Below are 23058 nucleotides of genomic sequence, written 5' to 3'. Positions count from 1 at the left end.
GTTTTTTAAATTTCTCCCCTCTTCTTCAACCTCACACAAAATTACGGGCAATTCAACAAAGGGATCATTTTACATGCCTACATAATTAATCCAGTATATTTCTCATTCACCTGAGAGCATGACAAAATGAAAACACAACAATCTGATGAAGAAATATTGGGATTCTAACTATAAGTAAACTTATTCATGAAATTAATATTTCCTTCTATTTTTAAAGAGGGTTGGCCAGTTAGTTCAGTTGGTTAGAGTGTAGTGCTGATAATACCAAGGTCCAGGGTTTGATCCCTGTACATGCCAGCCACCCAAAAATAAAAATAAAATAAAGTTAAAAAAATAAATACAGAGATGTAATTCTTCTTCAGAGCATTTAAAACGAAAAGAGGTTCTGGCCAGTTAGCTCAGTTGGTTAGTGTGCGGTGTTATAACACCAAGGTCAAGGGGTTTAGAACCCCATACCGCTCAGCTGCCAAAAAAAAAATGAATAGAAACCTAGGACTTTATCACCATAAAACCCTAGTGAAGGTCAAGAGGAGAAAAAGAAAAAGAAAGCTTGGGTTCAGACCTTTACAACAGTGATGAAAGAATATTAAGGAAATCCAAATTGTTGAAGAAAGATGGACATTTAACTTGCCTCTAAAATACCTGGATTAACGCCAACATAGGCTGCAGATTCAACCTAATGAGACTGGTCCCACTATAATCTATAAGAAACAGAATAAAACAGAAAGTATGGAAAATTTAATCAACAGGGGCTAATGGAGAACTAGAAAATCAGTCTTTGAAAATGGCACAAATCAAAGATCTTTTAGAAGGGCAAGGATAAAAGGGACAGTAGTAATCTTTTCACCCAAAAAGGTTCTCTGAGATAGCAATCACTTTCAATGGGGTCATCTTCCAGTGTAAAAAAAAGGTCAACAAAAAGAGAATAGACATACAGAGTATTAAAATACAGAGTCATAAGCTGATACAATATCAAAGACATTACCATTTGGAAATGCCATTTCAAAAATTCAACAAAGGAACAACAGGGAGAAAGGTAATTAGTTAAACACAACCTCATCACTACCATCACTATGTCCCCTTTTAGCCAAGGAGTTCCATTCATGTCCTGAGCTCGTAATTCCTAACATCTCATGATTCTGAGGCAAACCTACTACAAATTATTTTTCAAATATACAACTCACCAGCAAAAGCTCTTCAAAACCAAAATATTAAACTCCTCTGGTGGACTAACATAAAAGAGGACATTTACAAAAGCTCAGTAATAAGGATATGGATATAAACCGGAAAAAAATTAGAAAAATTTTTTTCCAATAAAAAAAGTCTGTTAAGTATAAGATTAATTAGAGAACTCATCTGAAAGGTAAAAGTGAAGGAAAAAAAACTCAGCACAAATAGCTCTACATATGTAAAAGACTATAAAGGATACACACAAAAATTAGTAGAAGAGTCCGTGAGGCATTTAGAACTAAGCTGGACAGCAAAGATCTAAGAGAAATTATTTACTGACCAGATTAAGGACTTGAGTTAATACACTGAGTCCACCTCTCTTTCTGGTTATATTTTTTAATTATCTGTGTCTAAACTTCAATTGGGAAAAAAATAATAAAGAGAAAGAATAAATAAATAAAATAAACTTCAATGGAAATTCCTCAATTCCCTATATTTTCAAATGTTCTAAAATTTCCAAAGATCCCCTTCTTATAAAGCAATTCCTTTTTAACAGTACTTCCAGGCAGTTTAGCATCATTCTCATTTAAAAACTTTTACTTCTGAGAAAGGTAACTCATTACAATTTCCTGAAATATACAAGCATCCTGAATTTTTCCAAATTGGGAGGTGGGGGCTCATGTAGGAGAAGGGGATTAGGGATGCTGGCCCAAGTCTCTAGAATCTGATTTCCTTTTCTGAGTCACACTCACCTTAGTACCAAAAGTGAATAACACACACTTCCTACCAGCCTCGACTCGCCCTTCCCTCTCTGCCTAGGCGGGCCTCCATGCTATTCCCAGCCTATACACTGAGTTGCTCCCACCTCAGTTTTTGTCTCAGGGTCTTTGCCCTAACCTTGGGCAGTCTTCCCCCATACAGCTAAAGGAATAGCACTTCTCTCTCTCTCAGGACTTTCTTCAAATATTACCTTTACAATGAGGCCTTCTCAGAGCACTGGATTTCAAATTAACCCCTCTCCCAACTCCCTATTATCCTATCTCCCTGTCTCTTTTTTTTCCCACATCACTTACCACTACACTTTATATTTTACCTAAGTATTTATCTGTTTGGAAATGAGCTCCACAGAGACAGGAATTTTTTATGTTTTGTTCCCAATACCCAACAGTTTAATAAGTGCTCAATATTTGTCAATTACATGAATGTATATATGAATGAATGAATGAATGGAAGCACATGGTCCCTTCTTCCTCCCCAGCATCAAAATTCTAAAATGCTTTATCACATATTAAAAAGGTATGAACTCTTCCTTTCCAGTGAATCACTACTATCGCCAGTGTATTCCTCAGTGTTAAATGCCCAAGGATCATGTGACATTTTTCCAAATATATGCCACTTTGCAATTTTTTTCTAGTGTCCTCTTCTGACATCGGATGTAATAGAAAAGTACACATTTCAGTTTAACTCCAAAGCTGCTATGCTGATAATAAAACACATAAAAATATCAATGAAGGAGAGAAAGCATTTGTCTTCTAACCAAAATGGACAGACTCTGTAAGGCTAGAGATGCAAATATTAGAAGGACGAAAGTTAATGTACAGAAAGGATGACAAAAAAATTTTTTTATAATCTAGGAAGTCATTAGACTCTAAAAAAGAAATACTACATAAGGAAACAGTATCTTCCCTCAACAATGGGATTCAAAACTGCCTATAATCCAAGGTATACAGCAGTAGATAGGAAGCTGTTCACAGGCTTTTGCCCTTACTATTTCTTTCATGTAAAATTGAATACTTACCTTTCTTACGGAGAGACTAAGTGCTTTGACATTCCGCAAAATGAAAAAAAAAAAAAAAAACTAGATAAACGCAAAGCAACGCTGCTGCTTTCCAAACACGGTCATACAACCTGCTTCTTTCATACTCTTCCCTGCTCGCTTGATTTATGTTTCAACCACAAAACTGAAGTATTCAGAGTGCTTCATGAGAAACTGTTGGCACTTAAGGCTGTTACCCATTTCAACCTTAGTGAACGTTCGGGTCCCCAAAGCTGTCACGGGCTCTACTTTCCCAGCGTCAGTCCCAGGTTCCAACCATGGCTCCACCTTGCCTCGGGCCTGGTCCAGACCCAGTCCTCTCGCCACGGAAGGAGTCTCTCCCGTCCAAGAGGCTCCGTGGGGAAGTCAAGGGGGCACCTCCCAGAGGCCAGGTGTGGGCAGGACTGGCCGAGGCAGCTGTCCGGCCGCAGCAGCTGTGACGGGGTACCCCGAGGCTGGGCGGGTGGCAGGCCCCCACGAGCAGGCAGTGGAAGGCGAGCCCTCTAGTCCTGAGCGACCGGCCTGACACTGCCCATCCCACCACCCTCCTCCCTTCCTCGGCTCTCCCCTGTGGCATTGCCCCGGAGGTGGGAGCTCCCCGCGGCCGAGACGTTCCCGGACCCGCCGTGCCCCTCGCCCGGAAGGAGGCTCCCTCTGGCCCCGCACCTGACCTGTCTCCTCGCCTGACGCCCCGAGCGGCCGCGGCCGGCCGCTGCCAGGGCGGCCTGTGGGTGTCCATGCGGCCGGGCCGGGCCGAAGCCACAGGGACGCGAGCGCAGGCGGGAGGCCCGAGCGGCCCGGGGCGCGGCGGCGGGGCCTGGGCGAGGAGTGAAGCCGGGCAAGAGGGCGAGACGGAGTCGCCGGTTACCTGCGGTCCGGGACAGAGAGTCTCTCAGTACCCAAGTCAGTCCTCAGCCTCAACAACACAAGATGGCCGACACGTCGCCACGTACGCCACGTGACTGAGCGCTCGGTCCGCCACGCCTCCTGCTCCGCCCCCGCCCCGCCTCGCTTCTCTCCTGGCCCTCCAGCCTCCCACGACATCCTTCCTTTCCGGAGCCTCCCGCCCCTCTGCCGGGACACGCCCCTGCCTGAGACCCGGATGCAGGCTGGACGAGACGGGGCAGCGGCAGTGCGCAGGCGCGTGCTGGATTCTCCGGCCGCAGCTCCCTCCCTGCCCTTGAGTCGAGTAGACTTGGTGTCCAGAGTTGGACCCGAGCCAGGCACCCTGTGACTCACTGTCCTATGCACCCGCTCCAGAGCCCGTTTACAGTTCAAAAATGTCCTCACTATTTACGAACTGATTTTCCAAACTCGAACTTTTCTACAGCTTTTCATCCAGCATTTTCCTGCCTGTTTGCCATCCTAGAGCGAATGGGAGTGACAAAAACTGAAATTCAAAGCAGTTTTTGTACATGTTGACAGTTCTGGTAGAGCTGGGAATGCATTCGAGTGTTGGCATGTGACAGCTGGGAAGGACGTGAGCGCTCCTAGTAAAATGGGGCTGCCCTTTCACCTGAAGATCTCCGATTTTAGGGTTCCCAGAGGAAATACTGTACACCCAACAATACTTGGGACAAACTTACACTGAAAGATTATTCACTGTTATTCTTCAATTCAAATTTGACTGGGCGTCCTGTGTTTTTATTTGCTAACTCTGGCAACTCTACACTTCTCAGGTCACCCCATTATTTCTTGTGCCTTCAACCTCTTCTTTTTCATAGTATCCTTCTCATCAGCTTTAAAAAATATTTGTGTCTGATGACAATAGCCCCCACACTAAAAAAAGAAAAAAAAATACTCAAGTGTCTCCCATCTTAATGGTAAAAACATCAATTTCCCCTCCGGCTACCTCCCTGGGTCTCTTGTTCCCTTTCAAAGCCAAACTGCACAAAAAAGTTGTTTATGTTCATTTTCTCAATTGCCACCCCGGCAGGCAATCATCAACCACTCCAATGTGATTTCTGTTCTTACCTATCCACCGATTGCTTGCACTAAGGACATCCCAACCTACAGGTTGATAACGAGTTTTTCGGTCCTCATCTCAACTAGTGCTTCTTCATCTTCAACATGATAGGCCACTTCCTACTTTCTGAAACACTTTCCTCCTTTGACCTTTATACCCTTGTTGCTCCAAGTGGCCCAGCAGCATCCACATCCCTCTGGAAACTTGTTAGAAATACAGATTCTCACCTGGGAGAGCATGGTGCTGGTAACCGTAGGGTCACGGGTTCAAATCCCCTTACCAGCCAGCCACCACCAAAAAAAAGAAAAGAAAGAAAAGTAATGCAGATTCTCAAATGGGCCAGTCCCAACTCCATTCTGCTGAACTCTACCCTCTATCATCCATATTGCCCTTTCTCCTGGCTCTTCCCCTGAACTTAATGCTCCAGATATGACCATGTTTGAGAGTCTTCAAACATACCATTTTGTTTTAGCCTTTGCATATGCTGTTCCCTCTTGTTACAATGCTATTCCCAACACTTACCCACTTTTCCCTAATCTTCATTAACCCATGCTCATCTTTATTTTTTGGGCAGCTGGCCAATATGGGGATCCAAACCCTTGACCTTGGTGTTATCGACACCTGCTCTAACCAGCTGAGCTAACTGGCCATCCTCCTGCTTATCTTTAAAAGCCTGATCACACGTTATTGCCTCTGTGAAGATTTCATTAATCCACTTTGTTAGACCAAAGAATTTACCCCTATTGTTTTTAAGGGATGTGGTTGTTATGTGCTACCCACATCTTTAAGTGTTTTATTTGCATTCTCTCTTGTAATCCTGACGACAGAACTATGGAGTGCTAAGAGAGCCAACCAGGTGTCTAAGAGGTAAGCACCTTCTCCAAAACTCAGCCAGGAGTTCTGGGCCCAAGATGGCTAAATGCAGAACTGATGTTCCTAACCACCTTGTCATGCCACCTCTCTGATGCTATCACGCCTGTACATACATTGCCTATACATATATATTTTATTATTATTATTATTAAGGTGAAGTTTACACACAGTAAAATTCAGCATTTTTAGTGTACAGTTCCCCAAGTTTTGACAAATGCATACAGGTGTGTGTAACTACCACTAAAATCAAAATACAGAATAGTCCCATTTCCCAAAAAATGACCATTTATAGCCAGCCCTTACCCCCATTCTCAGCCCCTTCAACCACTGGTCTGTTTTCTGTCCTAATAGTTTTGCCTTTTATGTTCCTTATGGTCATAGGAATAGAACAATCTAGTATGTAGCCTTTGAGACAGGCTTCTTTCACTTCGCATAATGCATGAGGTTTATCCATGTTGTTGCATGTTTCAGTCCTTTTTTTTTTTCATTTCTTAGTATTTCATCATATGTATGCACCACTATTCATGTTTCCCATTCCCCAGCTGAGGGACCTTTGGGTTGTTTCCAGTTTGGGGAGATTATTAATAAAGCATCTATAAATATTCACATGCAGGTATTTGTGTGAACGTAGATGTAATATGATATATAAATTGATTTTCATCCTCTGTTTCTTGTTCCCCAAGGCAGGACTCTAATCTTCCCCTGCCTTTCTGTCTTGGAGCTGGCCATAAAGAAATCCTCTGACCTACCTTAAGTCTGATTGTGGGTCCCATGTCAAAAGGGGCCCTGCCTCGTACTTGGGAGGAAGGAATGCTGCACAGAGAGGCCAAGGAGAAACCTGAACAAACAGGCCTTACTGGGTTTCCCCACTCGATCTGTTAGCGTTAGATCACACCCTTTGTATCCAATCATGTTTCTACATGGTTGTTTATGCTTCAGTCATGCCTGTGTAAGGAAGTTTCCATAAAGGTCCAAGAGCACAGGGTTTAGGGAGCTGAGTATATGGAGGTTCCCGAAGGCTGGAGCACCCAGGGAGGACATGGAAGCTCTGTGTCCCTTCCCTCATACCTTGTCCTGTGCCTCTCTTCATCTGTGTCTGAAATAGAGCTCCCTACACCCTCATAATGTACACTATCTGCTTCTGTAGAATTGCTTGCTTAACCTAAGTAACTCCATCTTACCCCATCTGACCTGCAGACTACCCCCGCTTCTGCATGAGAAACCATTGACCTTCTCATAGAAACAAAAGCCGTTGCATAGAAACAGGAGCCATACACAGTAAACTATTACATGGGAACAGGAACCATATACAGTGAACTATTACATGGGAACATGCACAATGAAAAGTTGTACGCTTGATGGCTCTAACGGCTCATTCTTGGCTTCTGTGACCTAGCTCCCTAGCTTGCTTTGTGCACCTGGACAAACCCGTGTGCCAACGGGATGTACTTTTTGCCTTTAAAAACTCCACAAGACCAAGGCCCAAGGCCGCTCTTCCTTGGTTGCTCCTTGGGAGACGGACGCTGGGCAGCTGGAGTGAATAAACTGCCCTTTTCTGCACGAGTGGCGTGTAAGTGCATTCTTGCGGGAGGGGGCCTCACAACATATCCTTTGTAATATCCTTTATAATGAACCAATAAAACTATGTGTTTCTCAGTTCTGTGAGCCACTTAAGCTAACTAATCAAACCAAAGGAATGGGTCATGGGAACCCTGATTTATAGCCGGTTGGTCAGAAGTTCCAGATGCCTGGACTTGCAACTGACATGTGAAGTGGGAGACAGTCTTGAGAAATGGGCCTTCAGCCTGTGGGATCTGACAGCTGTCTCCAGGCAGGTAGAGTCAGAATTGACTTGGAGGACACTCAGTTGGTATCTGCTGCAGAGAATTGCTTGCTTGCTTGCTTGATGGTGGAGAGAAGTCCCCACACATCTGGTGACACAAGCATTTTGTGAGGGCATAAGTGGGAGAAACTGAGTGTGTTTTTTTTCACTCAATAGGTTTTTATTTCACTTGGGTAAATACCTAGGAATAGGATTGGTGGTTATACGGTGTTTGTTTAACTCTATCAGAAACTGCCAAACTGTTTTTCAGAGTGCCTTGGCCATATTTTTATTCCTAAACTATAAGCTTCCAGAGAGCAGAACCCTAATCTAAGGGATGATGATGATGATGACAATGATGACCAAAGCTGACAAAATCCCACGCTTTTCATCATTATACATACTGCATTATTCAACTTTGCATCCTCAGCAGCCGGCATTGTCCTGGCACACAGTAAATGCTCAATAAGTACATATAGAATTAAATAAATTCTTGATTATCTACTCCTTAGAAAGAGTACTTTTTCTCCTTTTAGTCACTCCATCTCTCCAATGTTTCACTAAGTTATGGGTTTTAAAGTACAACAGAAGAGTGATGCATGCTGTAGTCAGTAATAACAAATTCCAGATTTATTGTATCATTGATAAAAACAGGTAAGTTGGGAATAATAGAGCATTTGCAGATGGAGTTGGGTAAGGAGTTTAATCTCAAATGAGTTTAATTTGTAACGAAGGCAGGTTCATCACCCGTGACAGATTGTTTCTCTACAGATGGCTGCAACAATATCTCCCATTCAATATACTCTTCTAGAACCTTCACTACCCTTTCTAGAGGTAGAACCTAATTCCCCTTCCCTTGGGTCCTTATAACCCTACAACATGGTAAAAGTAAAAGGACATGACTTCCCATGCTAGCTCATAACTGGTGATACAGCTTCTACATTGTTTGCTGAAGTGTCTCTTTTGAAGCAAGAGGTGCCGCTTTATAAGCCCGAATGCCCTGAGGCTGCCTGAAGCCCACACCACAAGGAGTGGCTCCTGTAGTTGCCCCCTCAACAGCCCCAAATGAAGTCCCAGCTGACAGCCAATATCAATACCCAGACATCTGAGTGAAAAATGCCACCAGACAATTCCAGCCAGAGCTGTGTAGTCGTCCTCAGACATCAAAACCCAACATCATAAGACATCACGAAGCGGGGAAAGCACACTCAATGTGCCTGTCTGAATTCCTGATCCACCAGAGCCATCAGCATAATAACCTGGTTTTGATTGTCTTATACCACTAAGTTTGGGGATAATTTATTCACTGCAAGAGTGAAATCGTGTCCCCCAAAAAGATATGTTAGCATCCTAACTCCCAGTACTTCAGAATGTGATCTTATTTGGAGATAGACCTATCAAGATAATCAAGACAAAATCAGGTCTTTAGGGTGCACCCTGATCCGATATGATTGGTGTCCTTATAAAAAGGAGAATGTGGACACAGACACAGACACAGGAGGAACCTGTGTGAAGACGAGGGCGGAGGTCGGGGTGATGCTTCTATAAGCCAAGGAATGCCAAAGATTGCCAGCAAACCCCAGAAGCCAGGAGAGGGGAGTGGGACAGATTCTTCCTCACAGCCCCAGAAGGAACCAACGCTACCAACACCTTGATCTCTGACTTCGGGCCTCCAGAAATGGGAGATAGTAAATTTCAGTTGTTTATGCCACCCAGTCTACGGTACTTTGTTATGGCAGCCCTAGCAACCTAACACAATCATCTACTGCATGGAAGAGGCCATTGAAATAAAGGCGATTAGAGGGGCTCAGAGCTATAGATCTGAGAGTTTCTCATAGAGAGATGTTTGAAATCCTGGGGAATCATCCATAACCAGCACCCACAGAGAAGTGTGGTGCTCAGACAAGCTCTGGGGAGGGAAAGGGGTTGCTGGTGCACACACAGAAGTTACAGGGAGGACCAGGCTGGAAGCCAGTCTCAGAGCAGAAAGGAGAAAAGACTGGCGGGCAGTGGCAGGTGTGCAGAGGCCTCAAGGCGGACGGGACTGGCAAAGTGGCCATGGGTTTGGTACTTGGAAAGGTCCACGGAGAAGGAAGAACAGGGCTAGGAAAGACAGTGTTGAGGAACAGAGGATGCAGAAGTTTGAAAGCGGATGAAAAGGGAGGAGGAAATTATCAGTGCAGAAGGCAGTGGTTATTCCAATCAGGGCCCTGACTGAGTGGGCTGAGGACAGGCCTGAAAACCAAAGAGAAAACACAGGGAAGAGAGAGTCCGAAGATACCGTACCAGAGCGCTGAGCAAACATCAGGAAAGGCCAGGCAGATGATAACTACAGAAACAAATCCCTTTTTTTATTAACAAATTCATTTTTATGTTTGAAAAACACTTTTTATTATAAAAATATTTGCATATTTTTAATTCTTTTCTCCCTTACAACCTCTGGATATACAAGACAATTAAATCATAAAAAAATCTTTGGGCTGGCTAGTTACCTCAGCTAGTTATAGCAAGGGTGCTGATAACACCTATGTCAAGGGTTCAGATCCTCATACAGCCAGTCGCAAAAAAAAAAAATTGGAATACAATAAATGTGTCCTTTCAACCACAGTGTGTCCTAAAATGTTTTTTTTTTCTCCTGAGTCTTTTGCATATTTAGGGATTCGTATTTCTGCTGTCTCACAGAGTTCCTATATGCATTTTTTTTGTTATTGTTGCAGCTGGCTGGTACAGGGACCCAAACCCTTGGCCTTGGTGTTACCAGCATCACGGTCCCCCAAGTGAGCTAACTGGTCAGGCTTATATACATGTTAAACTGCTCGTCTCATTTTCTTTATGGCCAGAGATTCTCCTTTCTTTTTTATGAACTACTATTGACAGCAGTGGTAGTAATAGTAGTAGTAGTGGTAGTAATAGTAGTAATAGTAGTAGTAGTAGTAGTAGTAGTAGTAGTAGTAGTAGTAGTAGTAGTAGTAGTAGTAGTAGTAGTTGTTGTAGTAAAGCAATGTATTTTTTTTTTAATGGTTTTAAAATTTTTAGGCTGGCCAGTTAGCTCAATTGGTTAGAGTACAGTGTTGATAACACTAAGGTCAAAGGTTCATATCCTCACACTGGCCAGCCACCAAAAAAAAAAAAAAGAAAACATTTTTTTAGAATTCAAAAACATGTAACAGAAAAATGTTATTTAATTTTTAATTTTGGGGGTGGAAAATTTTTAAGTGCCCCCAGACCTACCCAGGACCCTCAGGTTCTCCTCCCCTGTTTCTTGTGTGGTTTTCCCCCAGATGTTACATGCATAAACAGGTATGATGTGTCCCTTTGTTCTCAGCAGCTCTAAGTGTTGGGGATACATTGATGGCCCAAAAACCCACCTGGTGGCTGACTTCATTGATATAGATTGAATTGTGTCCTCCAAGTTGTCTGTATTAGAAGTTTGATCCCCACTGTGACTATTAAGAGGGTGGGAAATCCTATTATGGTAATTGAAAGGTGGGGCCTTGAAGAAGTGATTAGATTCTGAGGACTGTGCCCTAATGAATGGATTAATAATGGTGGTCACAGGCATGGTTCTGAGGGCTTTAAAAGGAGAGCACAGGAGAGTCACTCTCTCTGTTCCACCATTATCTGCCACGTGAGACCCCTATGTTGCCATAAAGCCACCAACAAAGAAGATCCTCACCAGATGTGTTCCCTGGGCTTTGGACTTGCCAGCCTCCAAAACTATAAGCAATAAATATTGTTTCTTTATTAATTATCCGGTTCCAGGTATTTTGCTATAAGCAATGGAAATGGACTAATCCACTCATGAAGCTCAGAGTCTACTTGGGCCAAGACATGGCTTTATGTCTCTCACCTAAAACAAACAAGCAGAACACAACACCTGAGCATCAGGATGCATTCTGCTCTTCTCCTGGACTTTTTTCCAGAAACAAAATGTCTTGAAGGTGTCCACATGCTTTTTAATGGCTGCCTAGCAGTGCCCATTTACATGGATGTACCGTAACATACCAAACTGATCCCCTGCCGACAGACATCCTGATTATTTCCAGCAGTTTTGCTATTACAAACAATGCTCTAATGAATGTTCCCTTAAATATATCCTTGCTCGTTCTTATATTTACCTATAGGATAAATCCCTGGGCCAAAGCTCGTGAGTATCTCTGTAGTGGACACCTGCCATTCTTCATGACTGTTCTACATCTGAAACACTTTCCCATTTCTGGGGAAAATGAGAATCTTGGTTAGAGGCAGGTACTGTCAAATTCTGCCCCACATGGGCATATGACTGGGCTCAGCCTCAGACTCTGAATCTGGAGTAAATGACAGATACAATTTTTAATTTTTAAAAAATTAAAGTAAAAAGAAGCGGAAGACCACAGAGTCCTGGTCAGCCAGCGCAGCAGCACCTTCCCTGGCTGGCTCCCCTGGTGTGCTTTTGGCTGCTGTCCCAGACACCTACCCTCCTGCCTGTTTCCTTAGCGTGGCCCTCATCCTTGCTAGTGATTCTGGGAGCTCCTCAATATCTTTTAAATCAATTCCTTTTCTGCTTAAATTAGCCCAGCTGAGGTTCTGTTACTTGAAATTAAGGACCCTCACTGATTCCGTGGTAGCCAGCCTCCAAGGTGACCCCAGTGATCCTTGCCAATAGGGCTGACCTGTGTGTATTAGTCTATTTCTGTTGCTTATAACAGAATACCTGAAACTGGATAATTTATAAAGAAATAAAATTTATTTCTTACAGTTGGGAGGCTGGAAGTCCAAAGTCCAGGGAACACATCTGGTGAGGGCCTTTTTCTTGGTGGTGATTCTTTTTTTTTTTTAATAATATTTATTTATTTTTTTATTTTGTCGATATACATTGTGGCTGATTATTGCTCCCCATCCCCAAACCTCCCTCCCTTGGTGGTGATTCTTTATGGCAATGCAAGGTATCACATGGTGAGAATGGGCTGAGCAAGAGATAGTTACGTTCTCCCTCGCTCTCCTTATAAAGGCATCATAGCCATGCCTATGATCACCCATTAAACCATCAGTGGATTAATCCATTCATGAGAACATGGTCCTCATGATCCAATCACCTCTTAAAGACCCCACCTTTCAATTACCATAATTGGATTTCCCACCCTATTAAAACTGTTACTATGGACGCTGTTTCCAACACATGAACTTTTGGGGAACATTCAACCCATAGCACTGTGTAACCAGTAGGACATTGAGGAAATGGCAGAGTGTGAATTTCTGAAGCTAGGTCTTAAAGGACATTGCATACTTTACTCTCTCTTGTATCACTTACTCTGGGGGAAACTGGCTGCCATATTGTGAGGATGTTCAAGCAGACCCATGGAGAGGTTCACATGGCAGGCAATGAGGCCTCCTGTCAGCAGCCAGCACCAACGTGCCAATCACATGAGTGAGTCATCTTGGAAGGAGATTCTCCAGTCCCAGTCCAGCCTTCAGGTGACTGTAGCTCCAGCTGGCATTTTGACTGCAGCCTCATGAGAGACGCTGAGCCAGAGCATCCAGCTATACTGTTTCTGAATTCAGAAATTGTGACCCTCAGAAATTGTGTAAGATAATAAATGTTAATTATTCTTTTAAGCCACTAAGTCATGGGGTGATTTCTATTTTTTTTTTATCTTTTATTTTAACACAAAAATAAGTAACTAATACAGATACAATTTTTAATTTTTTAACATTCTACCAAATTGCCCTTCAAAAAGGCAATCGCAGTATATACTCCTGCCAGTACCATATGGCAGAATGCCAAAAGTGACTGGTTTCAGAAAGAAGTGGAGAGAAACAAGGAAAGTGACCCCTGATAAGGTCCCATCCTCAGTGCCTCCCTAAGTTGTAGAATCCTACATTGTCCCTCCATGAACCCACCACCACCACAGGACCCAGACTTGTACAGTCAGGCCAGGTGGACAGGAATATGCCAGAATCTGGTCTGGAGAGCAAGCAGAGTCAGCAAAGAGAAATCTGAACATTGGCAAGGCCGCAGGTGTCAGGTCACATGATCAGGCCCAGAGATCCCTGCAACTGCCAGCTGCAGGGGGCATGGCTCGTGAGTAGGCAAGTAAATGGAAGTCTCCCTGGGCTGGTTGGGAAACAGGCCTCAGAGGAACACAGAAGCTAGGTGAGTGGATACCTGCTCTTGGGGCCAAAATAGCAGCCAGGACTGAACACGTCTGGGTCACCCTGGCCTGGGATCCCTTGGACCTAACTTTAGAGACCCAGAGCTCAGGAAGAAGCAGAGTTGCAGAAGTGGAGGGTGGAGAGTAGAGAGGGGACCCATGTGTCCCAATTACTAAATAGACACCAGGCATAGAATCTGCCAGGTAGGTAATCATCATCATCTCATTTTACAGGTGAGGAAACTGAGGCTTAGTTAGGTTAACTCACTTGTGTAGTGCCTGAGTGCAAATCCCATTATAACACAAAGCATCCAGGGCAGAGGCAAGGCTGGGTGGTTGGTTTTCTCTATTGCTCAAAGGAGGGCCTCTGGGGAGCGGACTCATCACTCTTCCAGTGTGAAAGATATCCTCACATTCTCTACTGTCCTCACTTTCAGAGCTGTCCCTGCAGCTAGGCTTCTGTGTTAAGGTGCTTAGAAGGCCCTTGACATCAGTCATAGTGATCCTGCCTTGCCCATCTCTGTCTGCTGTAACAAACCCGGCACTTCCCGTGAAACTAACATGCAAGGGCTGCCTGTTACATACCAGGCAGCATGCTAGGCCTATAACAGTGGGCAAGGCAGGGTTCCTGCCCTTCAAAGAGTTCATAGTCCAAATGCAGAGGCAGAGAAGTAAGGAGAGGGCTACTGCATAATGCCATAAGAATTACAATAGAGAAAAACTCAGGGGGACATGGGAATCCTGAGAAGGGGCACCTCTCCTAGCCTGGGAGCATCAAGAAAGCTTCCTGAAGATCATCTCTGAGCTGAGTCATCAACATTAGAAGTAGTAGCTTGCCAGTGGAGGGGAGGGAGGGAGTGCCAGGCAGAGGAAACAGCGAGTGCAAAAGCCGGGAGGTGTGGCACTTTCTAGGAACTGTTAAGCATTGTATATAACTGGAGTCTACAGTTTGGAAGGAGAGAGGGAAGGGAGGGCAAGAGATGGGGCATCAGGGGTGAGCAGGGGCCAGATCCCAAATGTGAAGAATCAAAAATTGAAGGGGAGATGTTATGAAAAGTTTTACATGTTGAAAAGATTATTCTAGCTGCCAGGTGGACAACCAGGGCAAAATGAGGGCAGAGAAACCAATTAGGAGCCCACTGTAGAGACCCAGGAAAGAACCAAAGAAGGTCTGAGGGTCAGCCATGGCCCTGGAGATAGAGGGTGGGAACTGGAGGTGAGAGGCATAAAAGGAGCAATTTCTGCAACTCTGTCTCTTCCTGTAGCCATGTGCCCCAATGCGTTTCCTTTTCCTCTTAAATCCTTCCATGTTGCATTTTCTGTCACTTGCAATCAAGAACTTTAGCTCTTACACGAGCCTACTTGTTCATAGAGGCAAATGGATGTTTCAAGTAATTACACAGTCGTCTCCTTTCTTTTTTCTCTTTCTTCCTTTTTAAATTAATAGACTTTATTTATAGATTGAGGGGGTGGCGGCGGCTGGCAGGTATGAGGATCCAAACCCTTGACCTTGGTGTCAACAAGACCACACTCTAACCAAGTGAGCTAACCAGCCAGCCTTAAATTAATACTTTCTTTTTTAGACAAGTTTTAGGTTTACAGAAAAATTGAGCCAAAACTAGCATTCCCATATGCCCCTCTCGACCCACCACCGTTTCCCCTATTATTATCTTGCATTAATGTGGTACGTTTGTTACAATTGACATGTCCACATTGATACATTATTAACTGAAGTCCATTGTTTACATCACGGTCCATTCTTTGTTATACATTCTATGGGTTTTGGCAAATGTATAATGAGTTTCTACCATTATAGTATCATACAGAATAAGTTTCACCGCCCTAAAAATCTCCTGTGTTCCATCTATTCGTCCTTCCCTCCCTTCCCCCAACAACCACTGATCTTTTCACTGTCTTCCTAATTTTACCTTTCCCAGAATGCCATATGGTTTGAAATCAAATAGTATGAGCCTTTCCAGATTGGCTTCTGTCATTTAGCAACATGCATTTAAGTTTCCTCCATGTCTTTTTGGGACTTGCTAGCTCATTTCGTTCTGTGGCTGAGTATTCCTTCTCGCCACTGAATAATATTCCATTGCGGGGATGCACCACAGTGTGTTTACTCGCTCATCTACAGAAGAACAACTTGGTTGCTTCCAAGTTCTTGCAATTATGAATAAAGCTGCTATAAATATTCATGTGCACATTTCTATGTGGGTATAAATAAGTTCTCACCTCATTTGGATAAATATGAGGGAGCATGACTGCTGGATTGTATGGTAAGAATCTCTCCATTCCTTTTTCATGTCCCTCTCCTCTAGGGGTGACTGTAGCCAGAAAAGCAGTGCCTGAGATTTGTAGATTTTGAGTTTGTGCAGAAATACAATGATCCTCACTGGGGAACAGAGGGTATTCTCTTAGGTAAGGGGTCCTTAAACAGGTCTCCAAAATACCCTGGATTACATATGGGTGAGAGGGACATTGACCCTCATTAGAGTTTCAAGGGATCTAGGAAGCAAAAGAAATTAAGGCCGGCCAGTTAGCTCAGCTGGTTAGAGCGCGGTGCTGGTCACTCCAAGGTCCAGGGTTCAATCCCTGTACTAGCCAGCCACTAAAAAACAAGAAAAGAAAAAAAGAAATTAAGCTACAGTTTTTACTTACAGCTAAAAGTATCTTCAGTGACGGGAAAGGGCAAGCAGCTGATAGCCTCAGTACCCTGAATGCCACAGTGAAAACCCACCCTCTAGTTCCCATGTCTAACTGTACTTCAGTGACTCAGTGCCAAACAGAAGCCCTGAGATGGACTCGGCCCCTAAAGAACACTGTCCTCTCTCTCCTAATTCAAAGACGACTAGAGGCAGTTTGATGCGACGGGCAAGTTCATTTGCACAGTTTATTTAAAACGTAATTGCGATAAGGTAGAAAGGCAGTTGTTTTCTTTATCATAAAGACAGCAGTTACAAAAGAGAAGAAATAAATATGACATTAGGAATTTTTTAAAAAAAAATACAACAAACCCCTGTTATTTATAAGCAACTCCAAGAACTCTCAAGGTATAAAAATCTGTACTGGGGTAAGAACATCTTCACCTCAATACCTTGGAGCAGATGCTGGAAACTAGCTAGATGATGGGGATGGCCATGACTTTTGGGATTTTGAAAAGCCCTGGATTTGTCACTTGGGAATGTCAGGTGTTCGTTGTAATATAATTTGCATAGTCAGAGTTAACAAGAATTCCTCTACTCCTTAATATTCTAATTATTCTTGCATCCTTATAGTCAAGCAGCATAGTACTTAAGAGTGGAGAAAAGGCTGAAATGGGAAGACAAGGGTGGAGGAAGGATGAAGATGGTGGGCCTAGGGGCGATGCTAAGGAGCCAGGAGAAAGGCGACAGGAAGGAACAGAACTTTCTGTCTCTACTCGGCGTCATCTCGGCTGTGCGCCCCTTCCCCCTGTTGGACAGGGGACAGACAGCGGTCCACCCTGGCCTCCCGTAAGCCCCATTGTCACTAAAGGACAGACGATGCAAAAGCAAGTGGCAGAATCTGACCAAGAGTGAGGAGATGAGCAGGGCATTGGCCACCCCAGGACCCTCTTGCTGGGGCTCAGACCCGGGGATGAGTGAGAGCGGCCCCCGGCCCCCGTGTGAAGCTGAGGGGTTGGCATTGGGCAGGGGGTGTGAGGCTCCTTCAGGGAGGGGCCGGCAGGGTGAGGATGCCTGGCAATCTCCTCCCGGGCATCTGTGAGGCACAGTGGTGGACGGGGGTCAAGGTCGGCAGGACTATGTACTGAAAGTGGCTTTGAGCTCCTGGAAGGCTGCCTGGCGGAGCCTCCTCTCCTCTTCCTCCCGCTTCCGCTCATCTTGCTCTGCTTTTAACTCTGCTTCAAACTTGCTGGCAGATGCCAAGGCTTGGACCTGCAGAGAAACAGCAAAAACAGACAAGAGAGTAAGGGAGGGAAAGAGGAACTTGGGAGACGCTGACACGTTGGCCAACAGCCCAGCAAACAGACCCTGGGACAAGGACACCGTCCCCCCGCCTCCCCCGCGCCCCAGCCAACACTCCTCCTGGGTCTTCAGAAGTTTGCTTTCTCTCTCAGCACAGACACGATGCTCGATTTGTTGCTGTGTCCCAAGTGCTTCTACCTGTGGGTCGGTCTTTCTACTCCACTTTTTGGCAGGATACTGCTTAATACCCCTGCTCCCATTACCCACTTTTACATCCCTTTAATTTCTCAGTAATGACGTTTAGTTCTAAGGAAAAAGACAATAAAAATTAACCCCCTGCTGGGATTTTGATTGAGATTGCATTAATCCACCTGTGGCAAAGGGATACTTTTACAATCGACAGCTTTCTCTGATGCCTCAGTATTTACTCACTATTGCTTTTATGTTGCCCACCTAAATTTTTTCATCCTAAATTTGCTTCTAAATATTACATATTTTTTGTTGGTATTGTGAGATTGGGTGTCATTTGGCTTTTTTTAAGCCTAACAATTTGTCTTCAATAATACCATACCAGATATGTCCACCTAAAAATCCTCTACTCTAGGGACAGCCAGTTATCTCAGTTGGTCAGACCACGGTGTTATAAAACCAAGGTCAAGGGTTCAGATTCCTATATCAACCAGCCACCAAAAAAAAAAAAAAAAAACAGAACTGATATTTTCCCCCTGCATCTCATCAATTTGGTAAAATTTCCAAACAACACATTAGGTATATTCATTACAGTCATGTGCCACATAATGATGTTTCAGTCAATAAAAGACTGCATATAGGACGGTGGTCCCATAACATTATAATCGAAATGAAAAATTCCTATTGCCTAGTGACATCACAGCTGTCATATGTTTGTGGTGATGCTGGTGTAAACAAACCTACTGCAAAATATGCTGAGGACTGCCTAGCTCACCCACAGGGTGACCCTCCCAAAGGTAGCTCAGACCTTTCAGATAGAAAGCCAAGCATTTGACATGTTAGGTCTGATTCCAAGTAAAAAGGTCGTGTCTACTTTAGAATTCTTGCATTTTTAAATGATTCTCACCCATCCCCATAGCAAAATAACAGTTATCTAACACTCCCTGAGTGTATACTAAGTGCCAGGCACAATCCCTACCTGTAATCTAATTTTCATAACTTCATGGGGGTGGTGTTCTTCTAATCCCCATTTAACAGGTGAGAAAAGTGGGGCAGAGAGACTTAGTAACAAAATTAGAGGGCCCATGCTGGTGCAACTAGTGGCAAACGTGGATTATAGGAAAATCCATTGCCATTCCCTTTCATAATACACTATATCACAGTGACAAAATCACCTAATAATGCATTTCTCAGAACGTATCCCCATCATTAAGTGGCCGGCCACTGCAGGTATCAAACCCCAGACCTTGGTGTTATTAGCACCACACTCTAACCAACTGAGCTAATTGGCCAGCCTTAATTTCTTTTGCTTCATAGACCCCTCAAAACTCGGATGAGGGGCCCATTTCTGAAGACAGGATAACTTTGATAATATTGACAGCAAGTGTTATGCTTTCACTCTTGCCAAATCAGAATCCCTAGGGGTAGGAGCTAAGAAATTATGTTTTCCACATCTCCCAGCTCTTCCTCAGGCACTCAAGTTCTGCCCTGGCCTCACAGCTTCTCTGGCCAGCAATTCTCACCCCTGGTTCCCTGCATTAGGGTTGCAGCCTCAGGCCTAAAATCTTGACGCTGCAGGGTCCCCTTTTCTAGCCCTCCCATCCCTCCTCCACAACTTGCCTCCAGTAACTCCGGCTCTTTCTCTTCACCAGTGACTCAAGCTCCTATGTCCTGGTGTGCTTGCCTCACCCTGATTCACTTTCCATCCCAGCGTGGACCCTGGCTAGTCCTTTCAAGGACACCTGTCACAGTGCCTTCAACTCCCCAGGACCTGCACTTTAGCCTAACACGCTGTCACCTCTGTCCTCCCACCCCACCAAGTCCCATCGATGATGTCGTGTATGTGCTTCCAGGCTGAGAACACCTTCTTTTTAGAAGTCTCACAAGGACAGTGTCCGGATCCATGGGCTCCTGCCACTCTCAGCAGTCTACTCTCCTCCTTTATTTGGAGAAAACCAGAGGAACACAACCCTTCCACTCTGGGCTTCTCTCCCACCCATTTTCTCCTTTCCCCCTCTCTCTATGCAGTTTATTCAACATCTCTAAGCCCAGAGGTGCCCTGGAGCTGGCTTGTACCTGCTTGAAAACCAGTTGCTCTATTTTCAGGAATTTTGTGAGCTGGCGGTTCGATATAGCCATTATTAAAAATCAAATTATAGAGGCTGACCATTTAGCTCACTTGGTTAGAGCATGGTGTTATAACACTGAGGTCAAGGATTTGGGTCCCCATATCAGTCAGCTACACCCCCCCCAAAGAATAATAAATTTAAATTATAGTTAAATTAATTATATTAACAGCAAAATAAATACTTAAAGGTCATCACTTCCTTACGATTTTACTATTTATGTTCTTGAGGTTACTTATGTCTCTTGTATCTCTGAGGTGTAAATACTGGCTGACGACGTGAATTTCCTCCCAACTTCCCATTCATCCGCGGCCCATTGGTAGCAGGAAAGCAGCCTAAGTGGGGGGATTTACACTATGGAAACCAGCACGTGCTACAAATTAGGGCTTGACTTATTGTTTCATTGTGCAAACAATTTTTTCTTAAAAAATTGATGGAAAAATGTTAAACATGCAGATTAAATTTAAGTGTATGGTGTCTGTACATTGAGAAATGAGAAGTTCCAACACAGGTCCTTTCACTTTTTTCTTACAAATTAACTTAAATGAAATGTCAACCAATGTTCACATTGGAACTATATTCTCTTGTCAATTGCATCCATAGGACGGCTACAGATACAAGAGTCCAGCAAAACTCAAGGTGCGTATTCTCTGAGAATCAATAGTCTATGTGGAATCTATAATAAAAGCAGTGTATATTGTAGTATTTGTAAATTGTGTGTTGCATATCCTTCATAAAATTTACAATAAACTTATGCATGTATATATATATGCAAACTTTGTTCAGAGAGCCAGGTGCTAATCCTTTACCAATAAACCACAATTTCTTTATCTGCAAAAGAGAACAATGACAGCTACCTCCAGAGCGTTTGTGTGAGCATTAGATAACACATGAGCCTGAAGCACTCGGCATAGGGTCCGGCCCATCCTCAACACTCACGTGTAGGGGCCGAGCCCGTGGCGCACTTGGTAGAGTGCTGCGCTGGCAGCAAAAAAAAAAAAAAAAAAAAAAACACTCACGTGTTTGTTAATCACCCCGTCTCCCCACCCTTCCTAGCCAGGTCAGAGGGGCAGGAGCCTTTTAATCGCTTGCCTTGGGGACTTTCTTCTTTTCCAGTATAGAAGTCTACCTTGCCTCCGGATTTTATGACCTCTAAATCCTCAGTCCATCAATCACCCTACTGTATCTTCACGTTTCTTCTACCTTGATCCTTCCTCTGTGACCTAAAAATATGCTGACATCTTCCCCAGGCTAAAAAATAAGCCAAAAGTTCTTCCCTGATCCCAAGCTGCCCTTCCCACCTTTGCCCAGGCCTCCTCCAGACAGAGGAGGCGGCTGGCGGGCTCCCCCTCTCTCTTCCCATTCGCCTCTCCTCCTACGTCAATCTGACCTCCATGGTGCACCTGCTCTCTCAAAGATCTCCACGGACCCATTTGTTAGACCCACAACCTCTGTTCTGGCCTTGTCTGACAATCTCATCCTAAAACAGCTCCCGTCCTCCAAAATAGCATTTTCTCCAGGGTTTCCAGCCTTCCCCACGGTCCAGCCACAGTGACATTCTACCATTGCTCAGTCTCCTCTCCTTCTCAGGTTCCAGCTTGTACCTTGTGCAGGTAGCTCCTATGGTCTGCGTTGTTCAGTACCCATGAAGTGTCCACCCTCCCCTCTTTCTTCCTGGGAGAAACTCACCCGGCACATGGCCCGAGGGCCTCGGGGAGACTGACCCCACACAGCCCTTGCCAATGGTTGGTTACTCCATGACCCTCAATATCTAGTATTGCCATCTTCCCTAGCAGCATAGTTGCAGCTAGGCACACGCATCCCTAGGAAAAAAGGCATTTTTTGCAGCCTCCTGTGTACCAGGCATGGCCAAGTTCTGTCCAACTAGACGTGATCAGGAACTATCTGCAGCCAACACAATGGCCTTCAAGTGAAGGGGCATGCCTTTCCCGTGCCTGAAGTCACCTCAGACTTGACACCGAAACCTAGCTTATCACTTCTCCTCTGCAAACCACTCCCAATCTGGGAGGAGGAGGGAGTGCTGTCTTGATTTAAAATATTCTCAACGCCTCTTCTCATAGCTCCACAAACATGGCATTTTACCTCCCACCTCCAGGTGACTGGTCACGAACACCTTGAGTTCTAGAGCGCTACAGCACTCTCGGTTCATTTGCACCTGCTCTAGCCTCTAGCCTGGGGCACCGTCACTACCCTTGGAGACCTACAATTCCTCTCCAGGCATCTGTGGGAACCACTCTGCATCCAGCCCCTCCCCAGGCAAGGTTGTCCCCATAGTGACACTCCTGCCCCGGCCAGCACCCTGCTCAAAACACCTCCGAGGGCTCCTGAGCCCCCGCAGCTACATGTGGGAACCACCTGCACAGCTCCAGCAACTATGCCTTTCCTGCACCCCACCCTGGAGTGATCTCAGGTGCATCTAGGTGGGGCCTGGGAAGCTGGCCTGCAGGTGGTTCTGGCTCTCTGAAGGCTGGGGAAGGCCTGACCTTCCCAACCAAGTGTCCAGAGAGGAGCTCCCTGTCCAATTATGTCCAGCGTGCCCAGTGGCCATCCTACCTCCGAGTCATCTACCACATGTGCCGAGGCGTGCCAAAGGGTGGAAGTGCCAGCCAATTCCCTGGTCTCCATCCTGGCTTCCACTCCAGCTACGCCACCAGGCCTGCTCCCTGTGTGCTCACCACATCAGGACACCTCACCAGCCTCCATGCCTCGGGGCCTTACTCTTGCAGTTCCCACGACAGGAACGCCTTCCCTTCCCTGATTATAAGGTGAATCCCCATTCATCTCTGAACATCTGTCACAAACGTCAGCTCCTTTATGGCCCTCTCCCAAACTCTAGCAATGATGCTCTCCATTCGTCATTCATGCAAACGTTTATTGAGGGCCATAAACTCAATAAACTCACAAGCCACGCACTGTAATTACAAAGATAACACACCTACTCTGCCTTTGAGTCTGGGTGAGGAGGCGATATATAAACATAACAAGTTGAAAAAAATT

The 23058-nt window shown here is 44.7% G+C and overlaps 2 protein-coding genes across 6 annotated transcripts in view; both read right to left on the bottom strand.

Annotated features, from left to right (window-relative positions):
- Positions 1–3933, bottom strand: part of GIGYF2 (GRB10 interacting GYF protein 2) — a 147407-nt gene extending 143474 nt beyond the window's left edge. For 3 of the 5 annotated variants that reach the window (XM_063089362.1, XM_063089391.1, XM_063089402.1), the window contains exon 1: positions 3855–3933. The gene's annotated coding sequence lies outside the window, so the exon portion shown is untranslated. Of the gene's footprint in view, positions 1–562; positions 584–642; positions 702–3854 lie in introns of those variants that run through there. The other 2 variants (XM_063089372.1, XM_063089380.1) reach the window with 2 other exon arrangements.
- Positions 3934–16716: 12783 nt separating this feature from the next.
- Positions 16717–23058, bottom strand: part of EFHD1 (EF-hand domain family member D1) — a 37335-nt gene continuing 30993 nt past the window's right edge. Inside the window, exon 4 of the mRNA XM_063114043.1 lies at positions 16717–17695. Coding sequence (XP_062970113.1) covers positions 17561–17695 — 135 coding nt within the window. The 3' untranslated portion in view covers positions 16717–17560. The remainder of the gene's footprint in view (positions 17696–23058) is intronic.

The sequence above is a fragment of the Cynocephalus volans genome, chromosome 1 (genome assembly GCF_027409185.1).
Source record: "Cynocephalus volans isolate mCynVol1 chromosome 1, mCynVol1.pri, whole genome shotgun sequence".
In the NCBI taxonomy this organism is placed as follows: domain Eukaryota; kingdom Metazoa; phylum Chordata; class Mammalia; order Dermoptera; family Cynocephalidae; genus Cynocephalus; species Cynocephalus volans.
Note: the sequence above shows the minus strand (reverse complement) of the source record. Positions and strands in the feature narration are given on the sequence as shown.